The sequence below is a fragment of the Taudactylus pleione genome, unplaced genomic scaffold, assembly GCF_031769625.1.
Source record: "Taudactylus pleione unplaced genomic scaffold, aTauple2 ptg000086l, whole genome shotgun sequence".
NCBI lineage: Eukaryota > Metazoa > Chordata > Amphibia > Anura > Myobatrachidae > Taudactylus > Taudactylus pleione.
This window is the reverse complement of record NW_028284488.1, coordinates 29,846,417-29,867,146: the sequence shown is the minus strand read 5'-3', so window position 1 is coordinate 29,867,146 and position 20,730 is coordinate 29,846,417. Positions and strand designations below refer to the sequence as shown.

The following is a 20,730-nucleotide window of genomic DNA, read 5'->3' as shown; positions in this document are numbered from 1 at the left end:
ACAGGGCAGGGACTATATACTAACCAGACTATCTGGTTTCTTCAACTTATTTATTTATTATTTATTACCAGTTATTTATATAGCGCATACATATTCCGCAGCGCTTTACAGAGAATATTTGGCCATTCACATCAGTGCCTGCCCCAGTGGAGCTTACAATCTATGTTCCCTATCAGATGTACACGCATACACAAACAAACTAGGGTTCATTTTTGTTGGGAGCCAATAAACCTAACAGTATATTTTTGGAGTGTGGTAGGTAACTGGAGTACCTGGAGGAAACCCACGCAAGCACAGGGAGACTATACAAACTCTGCACAGTTAAGGCTTTCCAGAGAGAGCGGGGGCCCGGGTGGCAGTGGTGCAGTGCTGCAGATATGCACCAGCAGTCAGCTAGAAACAGCGCCGGCAGTATTTCAAATATGGCGCCGGCCACAAGCCAATCACAGCTCGCAAACCACTAGCCAATCAGGAGCAGCTGTACTAGGCCACGTTGTCCTAGGGGGCCCAGAGTGATACTGATGCCTGCACTTCTGCAGTGATCAGTAGGGTGCAGGCATGTATGGGTGCCCCTGCTGATCACTGCAGCAGCAATGCAGGCAGTGGTTCTGGGTCCATCCGGCGGGGAGCTGCTGTATTGCACAGGCAGTGGGAGGTGAAATTAAGTTTTTTGTTTTTTTGCATCACAGCACACGTGGCGTCATGACATCACTCGCGCTGCACTACTGAAAGACCAAGCAGTAAACCATGGTGGGTAGCCACAACACATAGAAGAATGTAAGTGAGGGGCTGGAGGGAAACTGTAGGAGCTGAAGGGACACTGTGGGGGCAAGGGGGACACTGTGGGGGCAGGAGGGACATTATGGGAGCCAGATGGATACTGTGGAGGCTGGATGGATACCATGGGGGCAGGAGGGACACTGTGGGTGCTGGCGAGAAACTCTGGATGCTGAATGGACACTGTGAGTTGGGGAAACAGAAGGGGCCTCGGGATGGAGAGACAGAAGGGGGGCTAGGGCTGGAGAGACAGAAGGGAGCTGGAGAGACAGAAGGGAGCTGGAGATACAGAAGGGAGCTGGAGAGACATGGGGGAATAAGGCTGGAGAGACACAGGGGGACTGGATAGACACAAGGGGGATGAGGTTCAAGGACAGTAATCCTTATTCTAAAGGAACATTACTATTACAAATGGTACCAAATACAGTTTAATAATATAAAATTATTTGATCAGGGAAGTTCACATTTTGTCCTGCACCAAAACTGTTATCTGGTCGAACTTCAACTGTGTGATGTTCACATTGGCTATATTCATACACAAACAGGCTTCTTCCGGACTATTTGATCTCCTACGTGAATAGTGAATATTGACTGAAGTCACCATCTGCCCAGGGAGGAACAATTTCTTCAGAGTTTTCCCAGAGAAACCACATATAGGTAAGACAGACTCAAGAGACAAGCCTGTACCTGCCAGGGACCTGGAGATGGGAGGCCCGTAAAAAAATGTGTGTACTGGGCCCTTTGATTTCTGTTGCCGGCCCTGCTTGCACATCCCATTTCACTCCCTGTTGCTCAATTTGCCAGATAGAGTAGGTTCAGGTGCAGATACAGCATTTTCGACAATCTGGCTGCCTCATCCTGGAGCAGGGGGGCGTGATGCAGCTTTGGGGGCAGGTTGCACGAATGGTTCATCATGACCACGGACTCGCTACACAATGCTGAGATTACAGAAAATGTGCTGCCGGGAGCGGGGCCACGATGACAGGATACAGCGCGAATCGCATCATTGGCTCCCCCGGACCAGCCAATTACAAGGAGGGGCGAATGGCAGGGGGTTGCAGGTGCATGGCACCAGCTGGGAGACTTGCCCACTCTTCCAGGGAGCCGGATGTGCCACCTGATTTTCGGGAGGCTCCCGACCATCCCGAGTGAGTAGGCAAGTATGTGCAGATACCACAAGCATTAAGTTACAGATCACATAAACAGTACCATAGTCAATTGCTTTCCCTATGTGACAAAGGGGTTCACTAAAGCGGACACAGTAATCAGATAACCAGGCGCTCTATGGTAATACATGGTATCAGGGGCATCACAACATTTTTAGGTTGGGAGGGAGAAAACTACAATTTCATTTTGGCGCCTCTAAATTGCTGAATGTCGCCCCCTCAGTGGCATGTGGTGTAACCTGCCACACCACCTACCTGAAGACAGAAATCAGTAAGCCTTTGCTTTTGCTGATTTGGCTCTGTATACAGACATCACTGCTCTCTCCCAGTCTCCTCACTGACATAAAAACACAGCACTACCGTGCAGCACCGTGAACATATGCAGCCAAAAGCATATCCCTGAACAGGCAACTAAATCAACCAACTCCGGGAGAGGAGGACATTACCTGCGTACTGCTGAGAGTTGTAGTTTGGCATTAGCAATGGAGCTTATCGCTACAGTGCACTGAATCTTGTTCTAGGACTACAGAGACCTTCATGCAATGCCAGTTCACCGTGAGAACGGCTTGCAGGACCCTACTCGCACCTAATAAGATGAAGTTCAGTGTATGCACCCTGATATTCCCTGTACTATACATACATTTTTGCAAATGTTCTGGAGGTATAAACCAAGAAAATAAGACAAGAATGAAAAACAAATATAAATATCAAATGTCGCAAACTTTGCTCCATCTTGCTTCCCTATATACAGACTTGAACACGTACATATAGGGGGTATGCAGTCGGGATGCCGACGGTCTAAATCCAGACCGGCGGCATCCAGACTGTCTAATCCCGGCAAGGGTCTAATGACAAGCGTTGAAATCCCGATACTGATATTTTTCCCCTGAAGCTGAAGTATCCACAAGGATTTCCTCACTGCTGTATGTCTCTATTCTTTCTATTCCCCGCTGTCTTTCACCCCCACCCCCCACGTCCTCCAGTATGTGTCCCGCGCAGGTGTCCGATCCTGCCCGGCCCCTATTCCCAGGTCTCCTTCCTTCTGTCTTCTCTTCTGTCTTCTGTCGGTGAGTGTGTCCGGGGTGGACACAGCAGGAAAGGATCTTATTTGATCCCTCTGCTGGCTGCAGTGGCTGGAATGGCATGTAAATCTTCACAGGCTGTGTAAACAGTAGCCTGTGAAGACAGTCAGGGGTTGCACGCCATCTAAAGATGGTGTACAGGTTCTCAGTCAAGGTTCGAAAAAAAAAAAAGCTTTTTCAGAACTAAAGTATGGGGATTGTGGAAATAATCGAGGCTCATTTGTAACCAGGAGATATCTGTGATATCTCCTGCGTTACAAGAATGATGAATGGGGCTGACAAATATACAAATTTGGTGAAAAAAATTTTTCACCTGCTTTTGTATAACTTAAGTGATGATGAATAGACCCAATAGTGATTACAACATCAGACTCCAATCAAATACAGACATATGGGGCCAAGGGCCTGATTCAGAGCCGTTCGCTATTTGTGGTCGTTCGTTCAAAAACAAGGGGTGGCTATTCAAATGATCCGTTCGCAAATTGCAGTCTGTTCCCACCTCTAAGTCTGAACGAGCGAGCAAAACATACGCTCGTTTATTTGATAAAAACGCCCCCTGGCCGCACGCACCATACGTCATGTCCGCTATTTATTAGATTAATCGAGTACATCGTACAGCGTATGAACTGCTCGCTATTCTTGTGGTTGGTGTTTTCAACCGCTATTTTGCGAGCAGTTCTGAGTTAAAAAAAAACAAGTGACGTGGTCAATGACGCTGCTGTATTAATTATGCACTCCCTTAAAACGCCCGTTTTGACCTTTAAGCACGCCTGCGTTCGGATCTCCACTCCCCGTTTTTAAGCACCTTCCCCTGTTACCACCCACATACGCCTCATTCTGTCACTCAAAATAGCAGGCCCTCGCTATATTGCGTACCAACGATTTTCGGCCGCACTGACTGGTTCACGCATGCGTACTAAAAACCGTACGCATGCGCAGATGTGCGAACATCGCTCGGAACGAGCGTACTGCCGCTAGCGAGTGGCTCTGAATGAGGGCCCAAATGTAATAGGTTGTCTGTTTTAGTAAATTGGGGGTTTTGTGCTAAACTCACACTTTTTCACAACTCTCCAATGTAATAGGGTGTCAGTTCATGTAAACTCGCAATTTTTCAGAGTTACTAAAAATCTCCATTCTCAAATTTGCATCCAGATTTTTTTGACATTGAAAACTATCAACTCTCCCAATTTAATAGGGTGCGAGTTTCAGGCTCGAAAAAAAAAGATAACCAAAGGTCCCTAAATAATAGACCAGCTTTAGAATAGCGAGTATATCCTGAGCTGGTCAGATTAACACAGAAACATGCACATGAGATACTTGCATGTTTCTGTGTGTACTTATGCAAAACGTTTTTTTTTAACAAAACATGATGTGCAGCCCCCCCAAAAGCATAACCAGCTCTGGGCTTTATAAAGCCTGTCCTGGTTCTAAAAATACAGGGGACAAAATGCATAGGGGTCCCCTGTATGTTAAGAACCAGCACAAGGCTTTGTTGAGCCTGCCCTGGTAGTGGAGAAACAGGGGACAAAACAAGTAGGGGTCCCCTGTAATCTCCATAACCAGCACCGGACTCTTTCTAGTGGGGGACTGATGCCACAGCCAGGGTGTCACGACCAGGACCGCAGGTTCTCGGGCGGCGCGGACCTTACCTCTCAGGGCGCTCTGGCAGGGTCCTTCCTGCAGGTATCCTGGCTTCTGGAGGTGATCCTGGTCCTGGAGATCGGGTGTAGTGGCTGGCTGAACAGCAGGCTGTGGATTCCTGAGCAGTGCTAGTGACCACTGGGCGCTGCCATCTTGGATCCAGGTCACATGTCTAAATTGGACCAATCAGCTTGCAGCTTGGGCTGGAGGGCTAGCAACCTATCCTGCACTACCTGAGGGTATTAAAGAGTTGTCTTTAGTTGCCAGTGCAACGTTTTACACAGCTTAGCTGTGTGCTAGTTCTTGAGCTCCCTTGCTTGTATTGCTGCAGTCTATTGTGGTGAGCCTGCTAACTCTCAGTCCATGTTCCAGCTCGTTCCACCTCTGACTCCTGTCCAGATTGCGTGCTCCAGTTGCCTGTCCCATAGAGGGTCCTGCCGCCCCTGAGGGTTCTGTGTCCTTGGACACCTCCAGTGTCTGACATACCTTGTCTCCCTCACTTCACACAGTTTGTACCTCCTGCACCTGCCTCCATTCATGAAACACACCCCATTAAGGCCGCCATCTTTTCAATATCAGCAAACGGTCCCACGTATTACTCCTGTGTCTACCCCGGATCCAAACTCCAATCAAGTTCTGACACAGGATAAACTTTTCACCGGTTTCCCTGGCCAAACCATTACCCTTGACCTCTAGTCAGCCCAGGCCGGGGATGCCTGGGGAGTTGGGGACCCCCCCAATAAAAGGGTCACCCTCTCCAGGGCACCCCAGGCCTCGGCTCATAGCCCGGGGCTATCCCCGGCACCCCTGGGTGGTGGGTGCTGGGTTGATAGTGTTATTGTGTAGTGTAAAATAGATGTTTAAATATTGTCTTCAACTGTGGTACTACATGTCCCAGCAAGCCTCCACTATGCTGGTACTTGGAGAACCACAACCAGCATGCGGGGCATTACGGGTCCACTGGTACTTGTAGTTCCACAGCCAAAGAAATACGTTAAAAAACACAACAAACACTGTGACTGTAAAAGTTTAAATAACATACATGCACACTCACACTCACACTCACTATCACACATACTCACCTAGTATTCCTGATGCCATCATGTCCAGTAGAATTCCAAAGGGGTACCTATAATAAAAAATCCATACTCACCTCTCCTATGCGTAGATCAGGTCCACTTTGTTCCATGAAGGCATCCAGGGGGTAAAAAAACCCCAACAAAAATACCCGTAACCAAGCCGGACAGGAGGAAAGGATGTGTGTATACACATACCTTTCTTCCACGCGTGTGTCCAGTCATTGCAGAAGCCACCAGCCAATCAGCGGGCATCTCCGTCGGAGCTGCTCACTGATTGGCTGTGTGCGGTCAGCCTGTCTCCTCCATAGACTTCAATGGAGAGAAATCTCCATTGAAGTCTATGGTGGGAACTGCAACATTGTATCCAATGATGTAACCACAAGGTTACTTGAGGTGAACTTTGTGGCTACATCATTGGATACAATGTCACTATTCCCACCATAGACTTCAATGGAGATTTCTCCCCATTGAAGTCTATGGAGAAGACAGGCTGACCGCACACAGCCAATCAGCGAGCAGCTCCGACAGAGATGCCGCTGATTGGCTGGTGGCTCCTGCAATGACTGGGCACATGTGGGCCCCAGTCATTCGCGCGGAGGAAAGGTATGTGTACACACACATACCTTTCCTCCTGTCCACGTTGGTTACGGGTATTTTCGTGTTGTTTTTTTTTAACCCTCTGGATGCATACATGGAACGACGTGGACCTGAACTACGCATAGGAGAGGTGAGTATGGATTTTTTATTATAGGTACCCATATGGATTATTTACTGGACAAGTGGACATGATGGTATCAGGGATAATAGGTGAGTATGTGGGTTAGTGAGTGTGAGTGTGCATGTATGTTATAATAAACTGTTACAGTCACGGTATGTGTTGCGTTTTTTAACGTATTTCTTACTACAGGTACCAGCGGGCCCGTAATGCCCGCATGCTGGTACTTGTGGTTCTCCAAGTACCAGCATGCGGTGGAGGCTTGCTGGGACAATATTTAAACATCTATTTTACACTACACAATAACACTATCAACCCAGCACCCACTGCCCAAGGATGCTGGGGACAGCGCCGGGCTATCACCTGAGGTGCCCTGGAGTGGGGGACCCCTTTATTAGGGGGGGGGCAACTCCCCAGGGATCCCCGGCCTGGACTGACTAGCAGTCAGGGGAATGCTTTGACTGGTTAAAGGTTTTCCCTGGCTGTGTACTGGTTATGTAGATTACAGGGGACCCCTACTCGTTTTGTCCCGTTTCTCTAAAACCAGGGCAGGCTCAGCAAAGCCCTGTGCTTGTTCACAATATACAGGGGACCCCTACGCATTTTGGGCCTGATTCAGAGCCACACGTAAGCGGCAGCTCGTTCGCTCCGAGCGATGTTTGTCCAACTGCGCATGCGTACGGATCGTTACACGCATGCGCGAACCAGTCAGTGCGGACGAAATTCATGTGCTCGCAAAATAGCGAATGCCTGCTAATTTGAGTGACAGAATGAGGAGTATGTGGGTGGTAACAGGGGAAGGTGCTTGATAACAGGGAGTGGAGATCCGATCGCAGGCGTGCTTAAAGGTCAAAACGGGCGTTTTATGGGTGTGCATATTTAAAACAGCAGCGTCATTGACCACGTCACTGGGTTTTTTTTAAGCCAGAACTGCTCGCAAAATTGTGGTAGCAAAAACCAACCACAAGAATAGCGAGCAGTTCATACCCTGTTCGATGTACTCGATTAATCTAATAAATAGCGGACATGACGTAGGATGCGAGCGGCCAGGGGGCGTAGTTTCCCAAAAAATGACCGCAAGTTTTGTACGCTCGTTCAGACCTAGAGGCGTGAACAGACCGCAAACAGCAAACGGTTCATTTGAATAGCCACCCCTTTTTTCTGGATGAGCGAGCGCTAATTGCGTCCGGCTCTGAATCAGGCCCCTTGTCCCCTGTATTTTTAGAACCAGGACAGGCTTTATAAAGCCCAGGGCTGGTTATGCTTTTGGGGAAGGGATGCACGTCTTTTTTTTTTAGAGACACACACAGAAGCCATCACGTATCTCACTGATCTCACTAATGCTAGTCGCATTAAAAGGTGTCAGTTTACATAGGGAAAAACTCGCCAAAATTCGCATATATAGTAGCCTCGAGCTGAAAAGTTTGCAGTCTATTACATTTGCGAGTCACAGCACAAACTCTCACCTTTAAAAAATGCGAGAAGGTGCGAGTTTGTACTGTTACTAAAACTGGCATCCTATTACATTTGGCCCATGGACTGCCAATCCCTCCAATCCAGCAATTCATGAAACAACTAATGCAATAAGTTTAGCACAATAGGAGCAGTACACATTGCATCCATGCCCCACATGGGAATTACAGGTTGAGTCTCCCATATCCAAAATGCGTGGCACCAGGGGTAGTTTGGATATTGGAATATTCTGTATTTTGGAATATTTGCATACCATAATGAAATATCTTGGGAATGGGGCCCAAATCTAAACACAGAATGCATTTATGTTTTATATACACCTTATACACACAGCCTGCAGGTAATTTTCTACAATATTTTCAACAATTTTGTGGCTCAAAGTTTGTGTACATACATGAAATTAATTTGTTTTATTATACTTTTGTACCTTAAACAAAGTTTGTGTACATTGAACCATTAAAAAACAAAGGTTTCACTATCACAGTCATGCTAAAAAAAAAAATCAATATTTCGGAATATTCCGTATTATTGAATATTTGGATATGGGAGACTCAATCTGTGTTATCAGACGCCACTACACACACTATGATGGGCTGGTTACATCCAGAGGAGGAGAAATGCTCAGACTTCACCTATTATGACCTAAAACCAACAACAACAACAAAAGAAAAACAAAAAACCCAACAGATTTTAGTAGGATATAAATAGCTGCACATTTAAGTTGGTTTAGTTTAGTCCTATTACTATAGGAGGTGTCAATAGTATGTATTGTTATTGGAAAATATGATTAAAAAAAATATGCAAAGTCATTTTCCCTAAACTTTATCCTCTAGTGGAGTCAGACATACATTCAGGTGTATATGTGCATCCAACATAGTACATACCTCACTGCTTCTGTTCATTACAGGGGGCTCCATTCTTCCTCAGCATTCTCTGATTAGGGTTTGCCTTTGACCATCGTTGTTTCATAATCATCGATGGTTTATGGCCGATGCCGAAAAGCTTTTACCATAGATGGGGGAGAACCAGATGATTTCCCTCCATTGATGGTAAAGCATAATCAAATATATATATTTTTTTTTTGCAAGGTGCCGGGACACAGAGCATAACTCCGCCCCCGACACCCATGAATTCCTGCTCCCAGGTTCTGATTGGCCCACGGCCTGTCAGTCAAAGATCAGGGATGACCATCAGTTGGTAAAACCATCGATAGTCATCTATTGAATAGTTGGTAACGGCCACTTGCTAAATCGCCATCCATGGTAACTACTGATGGTAACCACACCGATGGCCATCCCTAGCTCTGATTCATTCTTCCTTCCCATGAGGTTGCTGCTGATCTCCTCTATGGATCAGACAAAATGTCTGACCCACCAATCAGTGCTCAGCACATGCATCTCTGACCTTTTGTGCTAAGTCTCATGGGACTCAGCTCCCAGTAATGCATTGCACTTGTGCAGTGCACTCAGTATGCTACTGGCGCCTCTCTGAAATGTTGTGGGGGGGGGCAAGATGCCCCCTTGTCCCCCCCCATTTCGATGCCTATGCATGGAATTGAAAAAAAGTGGAGAAGAGGACCAGTGGAGAAGTTGTTTATAGCAGCCAATCAGCTTCTACCTATCATTTTATAGAATGCTCTTTATAAATGCTACCTCAAAGCTGATTGGTTGCTATGGGCAACTTCACCACTCCTTTCACTGCTTGATACATCAACCCCAAAACTGGGGGTTGAGTATGATATGTCAAAATTCATAAGGCTCAACCCAATTAGGTGCGAAGGGGGCAAATTGTCCATGCAACGGTAACAAGACGCCAGCAACGGCACAGCAATTCTCCCCCATCTTGGTCCGATCTCATCAGACACTCGCATATTTTTGCCTACAGCCAAACATACATACAGCTGCACTTGTGGGTGTGAGCAATTCACACCTAAGAGGATCGAGCCCATAATGTTGACATTCGTCATATTAACAGGAGAATGCCAACATGGTCATAATGTTGACGCTGACCATGTCGACATTCATCATGTAGATAGTAATGAAATGTCGACATGTTAGATTGTTGATATTTTGTCCCTGGAGGCCCAGTAGTGACTTACCGGCTCTTGATGGCCGCAGCGGCTCCAGTGGCATCCTTCAGGCCCCGGCGGTCATGTGACTGTGACTTCTGGGTCAGGCCTCCAATCCTTTAGTGTTTGGGTATTTCTCCCTATCCCTAATCCTCCCTCTAGTGCCTAACCCTAACCTCCCCCCCCACAGCCTAACCCTAATGTTGTCATACTGACAATGTCAACATTTCACCTGTCAATATTCTGATGAATGTCGACACATTGCCTGTTGACATTTTAAAAATGTCAACATCATAACAATGTTGACATTGTCACTGTCAACCTTTTGACTACTTTCCAAAACTGGTATAGGAGCAGGTTCTAAATTGTTATTTTAATTTGGCCTCAGCAGTCACTTAAATTATGGCACAACCATGGCTGTAGAGAGCAGCCACGGACCCCAGTACTAAGAGGGGGCATGGCCAATCCCTCTTAAAAAATATGAAAAATAGTATGCACCTATGTGCCGTACAGAGGGACACCAGCGGCTGCATAGGGGGACATTTGTTTCCCCCAGCAGCTGCAGCTGCAGCCTGCACTCACAGGACGGCTGGGAAGAGGTGACATGAGGGTGTACGCAAATGCACTCAGGAGGAAGTCTCTCCCTATAAGTGATGGCTTCTGTTGGCGGAGCTATGTGATCTGCAGAAAACACCCTTACTCCTGCAGATTACATAGCAATGCCTGCAGCAGCCGGCACCTATGGGGAGAGACATCCTTATGCACCCGCCCCCTGCCTTCACGGTGCCTCCACTTCGCCGCTGTACAGGGGGCAGTGGCACCCTTAGCAGCTGAAACGGGCCCCCACTGGGCCCATCTAACAAGCCCGGACCTAAATAATTAGTACCCGCTCCCTCCCACCTCTCTGCACCCCTGGGCACAATAAATATTATCAGTTTAAAACTCTGAAATTTGAAAAGGAGCTGGGGAAACTGACATATGAATCATGGTTGTCTTGTTGTCTTTTATGATAAATTAATCTGCTGTGGATGGGGTCCTCTAGCTTACCAGCTTTATGCATACACTGCTGTCCAACCAGGGCTGGCACTACCATAAGGCAGTTTTAGGCCATTGCCCTGGGGCGCCAGCCACTGGAGGGTGCTGCTTAGTCAGCCTAACATTAAAATGAAGGTTGTCTCTGAAAGAGACATCCTTCATCTACATTCTGGCAGCGCCAGGTGTGGGACCTATCAGCAGCAGCTTTTCCCCTGCTGTCTGGACTGGCTACAGCCGCAGCACTGACATGTCATGTGCTGTCAGTCACTGTGCAGCCAGCCCGAATTCCTTCCTTCCTTCCTTCCATTCCCTCCTGCTGCTGCCTCCTCCCATATCCAGTCAGAGAAGCTCCGCCTCCCAGAGGAGACGAGGAGCTGCACGGAGCACATTGCTGAGAGTGAGAGGCAGCCTTTACTCAGGTTACTGTTGGTAATGTGCTGTGTAGAGTGGAGCACTTGCAATGATTTACTTTTGTTTGCTCCACAACTGTGCCCCTTATCGCTCCCTTCCTCCTCCATGCTGCTGGATGCTGAGAAAGGCACACACAAGGTTATTGAGGGACTAGTGCTCCCAAACACAAGTCTTCCTGACATGTGGGGAATGTAGCATGACAGACAGTTGGGGAAATGGAGCAGGTATGTAGGTCTCTGCATTTCTCCTGCTGGCCTGGAACTGTGGGCCTGATTCAGACCCGGTTGCAAGGCTACATCCGCACGCAGCCTGTCGAGGCAAAAATATGCTAATGACTGCATACGCAATGTAACCAAAGCACACCCAACAATACATAATGCCGCCTACTTCCCTTCACTCACGTTCTCGCAAGACAGCGAAAACATCGGTAACATCGAGAACCATAGACTCACATGCACAAGTTGTGATTGACTTGACCCTACCGCAGACATTGCTAATGTTTGTGTGTGTAATTCCCGATCGCAGCGGCCGGTTCACGCACACACACTGCGATGCATGCGCAGAATGCAAACATCGACAGGCTGCGTGCAAACCCTTGCGACCGGGTCTGAATCAGGCCCTGTGTCTTCTTCCTGCAGCTAGAGAATGTGTTATTTGCAGAACTGCAAGTTTCAGTGTTGTAATTATTGTGATGCACTTATTTGTATACTTAGGGCCATATTCAATTAAAGGCGAAAAGCCAGGGGTAAAAAAAAAGGTAACTAATTAAAGTAATATTATGCAGGTATGACCCACAAACAACATAAAACATTAAAATAGTGCGGTGCTCATGGATTTTGCTCTAGGAAAGGACATAGAAGATCTACAGTATACTGTAGCTTTCCTCCATCCACGCCAAAATATATATCTACAGGGATACAGGCAGTGCCAGATTAAGGTTTACGTAGGCCTGGAGCTGAAATTTATGAAGGGCCTATAGTGTGCCGCTGAAAACATTAAGCATCCCCAGGATTTTGGAAGGAGTACACTTGATGATGTGTGTACTCAGCGACGGCACAATATAAATCGTGCGGTTTGTAACACACTGCATGATCTGGTGTATGACCAGCCGATATATTGTTCCCCTGCCGTATCCAGAACCATGGTGTCGGCCCCCAGATATTCAGATTGTCCTACACTGCAGGCAGATCTGAAGATGCAACAAAAGATGCGCAGGAGCACGCAATAATGCATACACACGGGATGATGTGGACGACTTGTCATTCCGATTCACCCCAAAATGACAAATCATCCAAAATATCATCTCGTGTGTACTTAGCTTAGGGCCTTGGTGGCAGATGGTGTATGAAGGAGGTAGCGTCAAGGGAAAATCTCGGCCTGGGCTCCACTTGGTCCAGAACCGTGGTCCTGTATATTGGAGCCTGAATGGCAGAAGAGGGGAGGAAGCAGTGAATAGAGACGGGGTGGGACAGAGGGGCATAGGAAACGTGTGTGTGTGTATGTGTGTGTGTGTGTGTGTGTGTATATATATATATATATATATATATACACGACTCTGCAAAGTGTGGCACTCCACGCAATAAACACACAGGAGTCGGCTTGTAGAAAACAGTTAACGTTTCAATGCATCAGCATTTTCGTCAGATATATATATATTAGGGGTGTGCACCGGCCACTTTTCGTGTTTTGTGTTTTGGTTTTGGATCTGGATCTTTCTTCATGTTTTGGATCTGGATTGGTTTTGCCAAAACCACCCTTCCGTGTTTTGGGTTCTGGGTTTTGTGTTTTGGATCTGTATTTTTTTTTAAAAAAGCATAAAAACAGCTAAAATCACAGAATGTGTTGGTTTTTCTGCTCCTATGCTATTATTAACCTCAATAACCTTAATTTCAAGTCTATTCTGAACACCTCACACCTCACAATAGTGTTTTTATGTCCAAAAGGTTGCACCGAGGTAGCTGGATGACTATGCTAAGCGACACGAGTGGGCGGCACAAACACGTGACCCATCTAGGAGTGATACTGCAGTGGCAGACAGGATGGCAGTTTGAAAAACTAGGCCCCAAACTGTACATAATGCAAAGAAAAAAAAGAGGTGCAAGATGGAATTGTCCTTGGGCCCTCCCACCCACCCTTACGTTGTATAAACAGGACATGCACACTTTAACAAACCAAACATTTCAGCGCCAGGGTCTGCCACACGACTGTGGCTGAAATGATTAGTTCGTTTGGGCCCCCACAAAACAAGCTGGCAATTAATCTGTCCCTGCACAAACTGGCTCTACGGAGGCAAGATGTCGTCCTCATCCTCCTCATCCACCGATTCCTCACCCTCTTCAGTGTTGTGTACATCCTCATCCTCACAGAGTATTAACTCGTCCCCACTGGAATCCACCACCACAGGTCCCTCTGTACGTTCTGGAGGCTGGTCTCCCTGGAAGAGTTGATAATTCATTTTTATGAACATCATCTTCTCCACATTTGTGGAAGCAACCTCCTACGTCTTTCGCTGACAAGGTTCCCGGCTGCACTAAACACTCTTTCGGAGTACACACTGGAGGGGGGGCAACTCAGGTAAAATAGAGCCAGTTTGTACAGGGGCCTCCAAATTGCCTCTTTTTCCTGCCAGTACAGGTATGGACTGTCTGACATGCCTACTTGGATGCTGTCACCGATGTAATCCTCCACCATTCTGTCAATGGTGACAGTATCATATGTAGTGACAGTAGACATGTCAGAAATTGTTGCCAGGTCCTTCAGTCCAGACCAGATGTCCAAACTTGGTCCTGCCTGCCCTGCATCACCGCCAGCGGGTTGCTTAGGATACCTAAGTTTTTTCCTGGCAGCCCCAGTTGCGGGAGAAAATGAAGAAGGAGCTGTTGACGTGTCACGTTCTGCTTCAGCTGACAGTGTTTTCACCAGCAGGTCTTTGCACCTCTGCAGGCTTGTGTCGGCCGGAAAGAGAGACACCACATAGGCTTTAAACCTAGGATCGAGCACGGTAGCCAAAATGTAGTGGTCTGATTTCAACAGATTGACCACCCTGGAATCCTGGCAAAGCGAATGAAGGGCTTCATCCACAAGTCCCACATGCCGAGCGGAATCGCTCCATCTTAGCTTCTCCTTCACTTTCTCCAGCTGCTTCTGCAAAAGCCTGATGAGCGAAATGACCTGACTCAAGCTGGCAGTGTCTGAACTGACTTCACGTGTGGCAAGTTCGAAGGGCTGGAGAACCTTGCACAACACGGAAATCATTCTCCACTGCGCTTGAGTCAGGTGCATACCCCCTCCTTTGCCTATGTCATAGGTGGGTGTATAGGCTTGAATGGCCTTTTGCTGCTCCTCCATCCTCTGAAGCATATAGAGGGTTGAGTTCCACCGCGTCACAACCTCTTGCTTCAGGTGATGGTGGGTCAATTGTTTAGTAAAAGTAGTGGTGTTCCTACTTCCTCTCTGGGATGATGAACTACTCCCAGCAGCAGCAACAGCAGCAGCGGCAGCAGCAGGAGGCGTAGCAATGCAGGATCCTCCGGAGGAATCCCGGATAGGAGAGTCAGTCATGCCAGTGACATGGCCTGCAGGACTACTTCCGATCCTGACTAAGGAGGAAATTGACGAGGAGGGAGTTGACAGTGTGGTTTGCAGGCGCTTGGATACAACAGGACAACGGGATTTAGGTGTCCCTGGACTGCTTGACAGTAACTTTTTATGAACGTGCTGCAGGTGCCGTATAAGGGAGGATGTTCCTAGGTGGTTAACGTCCCTACCCCTACTTATTTCACCTTTACATATGGTACATATGGCAAGACAGTTGTTGTCCGGATTTGGATAGAAATATTGCCAGACCAAAGAGGTGGAATGTTTGGTCTTCTGCCCAGGCATGACCGTGATGGGCTTTTTCATCCCACGGACAACAACTGTCTCCCCCGGAGCCTGATTTAAACAAACCACATCACCATCAGAATCCTCCTCGCCAACTTCCTCCTCAGCGCCAGCTACACCAGTATCCTCATTCTGTTGTACTTGCAATTTGCATATCAGCAAGTGGACTGTGGGTGCTCCTTTCAGCACTTGCAGGGGGTGTGCAAATGGTGGAAAGAGCCACCTCTTCCCATCCAGTGCTGGGAAGGTCAGGCATCACAACCACCACCACACTTGGACTCTCCTTGGGGATTTGTGATATCTTCTTAGAACGCACAGTTCTTCGCTGTGCTTTTGCCAGCTTAACGCTTTTGATTTTTTTAGTGGGAGGAGGGCTTCCATCGTCATGTGAAGCTGAACTACTAGTCATGAACATAGGGAAAGAGCCATTCCTTGCCACTCCGTGTCGTAAATGGCATATTGGCAAGTTTACGTTTCTCTTCAGATGATTTAAATGTTTTTTTCAAGGTCATTTTCCAGAACTTTGCCATTTGGGATTGTATGTGCCCTCTACTATGACATTGGGCATCGGCCTTGGCAGATGACGTTGATGGCATGTTATCGTCTATGTCTAGTGGCAGCAGCTTCAGCACTAGGAGGAAGTGGTTCTTGATCTTTCTCTATTTTATTTTTATCGGAGAAAGTTTGGTCCTCCATTTATGTTATATCGATTTGATATATACGTGCAGCTAAGGCGCACACAAACACAAAAAATATTTTTTTATTTTTGCTAGAGAGTAGTGCACTTTGTGGGTTACACCACCCTTTAAGAAATGAGCCAGCCGGCTCTTTACTTATGGGACACAGGCGCACGCTTGGCGCTGCTCCTTTGTTGATGCACGTGTGGCTACTGCGCACACAATTCACAAACACAGAAAATATTATTTTATTTGGTTTGGAGTGTACTTTGGGGGTTACAGCACCCTTTAACGGTCAAGCCAGCCGGCCCTTTACTTATGACACAGGTGCACGCTTGGCACTACTTTGTTGATGCATGTGCGGCTACTGCGCACACAATTCACAAACACAGAAAATATTTTTTTATTTGGTTTGGAGTGTACTTTGGGGGTTACAGCACCCTTTTACGGTCAAGCCAGCCGGCCCTTTACTTATGACACAGGCGCACGCTTGGCACTACTTTGTTGATGCACGTGCGGCTACTGCGCACACAATTCACAAACACAGAAAATATTTTTTTATTTGGTTTGGAGTGTACTTTGGGGGTTACAGCACCCTTTAACGGTCAAGCCAGCCGGCCCTTTACTTATGACACAGGCGCACGCTTGGCCCTACTTTGTTGATGCACGTGCGGCTACTGCGCACACAATTCACAAACACAGAAAATATTTTTTTATTTGGTTTGGAGTGTACTTTGGGGGTTACAGCACCCTTTAACGTTTAAGCCAGCCGGCCCTTTACTTATGACACAGGTGCACGCTTGGCACTACTTTGTTGATGCACGTGCGGCTACTGCGCACACAATTCACAAAACACAGAAAATATTTTTTTTTTTGGTTTGGAGTGTACTTTGGGGGTTACAGCACCCTTTAACGGTCAAGCCAGCCGGCCCTTTACTTATGACACAGGCGCACGCTTGGCACTACTTTGTTGATGCACGTGCGGCTACTGCGCACACAATTCACAAACACAGAAAATATTTTTTTATTTGGTTTGGAGTGTACTTTGGGGGTTACAGCACCCTTTAACGGTCAAGCCAGCCGGCCCTTTACTTATGACACAGGCGCACGCTTGGCACTACTTTGTTGATGCACGTGCGGTTACTGCGCACACAAGTCACAAACACAGAAAAAATATTTTTTTTTAGCACTTGGGGGGAGCACCCCTGACGGACAGAGCACCCCCTGGACAACACTACAGCACCCCTTTAGGACTGGGACACTGCACAGGACTTTGGAGTGGACACAGCCCCTATGGACAACTGACTGCACAACACAGTCCAGCCAGCCCCTATGGACTTTGAAGTAGTGGACACAGCCCCTATTGACAACAGGAGCACAGCACAACACAGCCAGCCCCTATGGACTTTGAAGTAGCGGACACAGCCCCTATGGACAACAGCAGCACATCGCAGCACAGCACAGCACAACACTACTCTGCACTACACTACACTAAACAGCACAGCCAGCCCTAACTCCCACCCTCCCTCTTCACTGTCCACAGCCGAGTGAGAAAATGGCGCCGACGCGGGTACCTTATATAGGATCCAAAACCCGCGAGACCCGGAAGGCGGGATGATGACGTTTTGCCTCGATTTCAGATCCGAGTCAGGTGGGAAAAGTCGAGCCTGACTCAGATCGGCCTCGGATCGGGGGGGCTCGGGGGGGGCTCGGATTTCAGAAATCCGAACCCGCTCACCCCTAATATATATGCAAAAAGAACGGCAGGCGCTCACACCCACTGTTAAACAAGCAAATGGATATAAAGATATACAGTCCTGCTCACCAACACCTCGCCACAAATGCAAGGTGTGAAGGCACCAGTGTCCAAGTATTGAGGACCGCAACTCACTTTTGCATACGAAATCCCGGATCCCAAGGGGCAAATCTCTAGTACAAGCAAAGCCAAAAGAAAGAGGAGCTCTCGATAGTGCATAAAAATCTTAATAAACCCTTAATTAAAAGATATTCCACTGATCGAGATGTACGCATACCCAGTCAAAAAAACTCTGTGGGCTGATTACCACATGACATGTAAGAATATATCCCAGGCAATCACCAACCGTCATCCACAAGACCTCCGGGACAAACACCCAACGCTGGAAGCTGCCGCTGGTTGGTGAAGCGTGCCGATGCCACGGGGACCAAGGTAGCTGGAGGAGACGCCGGGCAGCACAAGATTGCGTCACTCAGGCCACGCTCTAACGTGTGTCGTCAGATGGCTGGCTTGGATGACGCTGTGCCTCGGTAGTAACAAGGTGCTAAACCAATCAACCCATCTAATGGTCTTTCAGAACATAAACAATACATGCCCACATGAGCGGATTCAGGGCCTGATTCAGAGCCGCTCGTAAGCGGCCGCTTTCTCGCTCCGAGCAATGTTCGCACATCTGCGCATACGTATGGGTCGTAATGCGCATGCGCCAACCAGTCAGTGCGGTCGGAAATCGTGTGCTCGCAAAATAGCGAGGGGCTGGTAATTTGAGTGACAGAATGAGGCGTTTGTGGGTGGTAACAGGGGAAGGTGCTTGAAAACGGGGAGTGGAGATCCGAACGCAGGCATGCCAAATGGTCAAAACGGGCGTTTTAAGGGTGTGCATAATTAACAAAGCAGCGTCATCGACCACGTCACTTGGTTGTCTTTTAGCCTGAACTGCTCGCATGATTGCGGTAGGAAAATCCTACCACAAGAATTGTGAGCAGTTCATACGCCTTTCGATGTACTCGATTAATCTAATAAATAGATGACGTATGATGCGAGCGGCCAAGGGGCGTCTTTACAAAATAGCGAGCGCATGTTTCGGATGCTCGCTCAGACATAGAGGCGTCAACAGACCGCAAAGAGCGAGCGCTCAATTTAAATAGCCAGCCCCTTTTTCTGAACGAGCGAGCGCAAATAGCGTCCGGCTCTGAATGAGGTCCTCAGTATACAAACTCCGATTTGTATAATAAACGAAGTATATTCATTAATGCTAGTTATATAGGTGCATACATTAAAATGGACAACATCATAATTCCAATCGAATGTATATATTATATACACACACGACATAACCATAGCATAACTGTAATAATGAATATAAATCGGGAATGATGACTTTAGTCCCTATAAATCTTTTCCAGATCCACAAAACAATACATAATCAAAAAATGCATAATAAAAAAAAAACAACAACACATAGCAGACACATAACAATGCAGTGACATTATCATAATTACCATATTTAAAAGATTTTAAAAGATGAGAAATAAAATGCACTTGTACATACTGCAGCACCTTTAATCAATGAAGGGAGTGATCTCATATCCTTCATTAAGGCCTACTGGTGATGATAGGGTATTTAACGTTAGAATCCAAAAGGTTTCTCTTTTAAGTATATATATACATATATATATACGCACGCGCGCACGTCCGGCACTCCCATACAAACCTATACCTTCTTACGGTGCCCCCATATTAAATCCATACATACAGCAAAGGTGCAGCACTCAGGAATAAGATAGATAGCTACACAGCCCCAGGGGAAGGTCATAACACACAGAGCAAAACCAGACATTAAACTGTGACTTACTTGTTGGACACCATCTGTCATCAGCTCACAGATGGTGACAGCTGACCAGTGCCCATGTGTTTCTCAGCCAGCTACCATCCATCAGTACCTCGAGGCAGCTCTGTGGCTCCACTTTTAACCAGGTGCCCAACAACTAAGTTGCTGAGGAGGGAGGGAGAGATTGGGGGGAAGTGAATGTGCGGGGCTCTTTAGATGACAAGAGGGCGGGGCTTACGGTGCTGCGGGTGGGCGGGGCTCCGATGGGCATAAACAAATGGGCGGGGCTTCAGAGAGCTGGATGAATGGGCAGTGCTTTGGACATCTGGGAGGTAAATATGCACGGTGCTTCTGATATCCAAGCACTGCAGCGCTTTTGGACGGCCGGAGGCTGGATGGGCAGAGCCTAGGAAAGCCGGAGGTAAATGGGCTTTGCAGTGCGGCTGGTGGTGGTGACGGGAAATGCTTGCCTATTGTCAATGTCAAAACGATAAAGGATACTGTGGGCCTATTTTCGTGGGTGGGCCTGGAGCTGTAGCTCCACCCGCCCCATTGTTAATCCGGCCCTGGATACAGGGAAACATCCAGAGCAGCTATTATAAATAAGGACAACCGCAGAAGGAAAATAATTTTGCTCTTACAATAATATATCCTGCAGCAATGGTTTTAGCAGCATAATATACTCATATGTTTCACATTTAAACACATTAGAATATAATGTGCTAACATACTTGCATATTAATATTTATAATGATTAAGATACATTTATGTCAACTGATTTAGGAATTTACACCTTCTGTCCTGTTTGTCAATTATGTGTACAAGCTATGATTATAGCAGGTTTCCCCTAGGAACTGTATTCATTAATGCCATCACTCCACTGGGGATATTAGAAACCGCACCCTTTATTTTCATTTTTCTTTTTGCTGCCATGGCCTCAACCTGACTCACAGGACAAGCATTTGACTCACTGACTTACTGTGGGATCTTTGCCAGCCATCTTGCACTCTTCAACTTTATTTGCCGAAGCCGGCCAGAAAACCTGTTTGGAAAAAAAAAAATCAACAAATATTAAAAATATTAATTTTTGTACAACTGCATGGACACTTTTATTGCATTTCACTATATTATACATTT

At 47.1% G+C, this 20,730-nt stretch overlaps 1 protein-coding gene across 2 annotated transcripts in view; it reads right to left on the bottom strand.

Annotated features, from left to right (window-relative positions):
• The window catches only part of SEMA3C (semaphorin 3C), a 189,392-nt gene that overhangs the window by 93,798 nt on the left and 74,864 nt on the right, over nt 1–20,730 (bottom strand). For both annotated transcript variants that reach the window (XM_088468803.1, XM_088468804.1), the window contains exon 4: nt 20,573–20,635. In XM_088468803.1, coding sequence (XP_088324929.1) covers nt 20,573–20,635 — 63 coding nt within the window. The remainder of the gene's footprint in view (nt 1–20,572; nt 20,636–20,730) is intronic.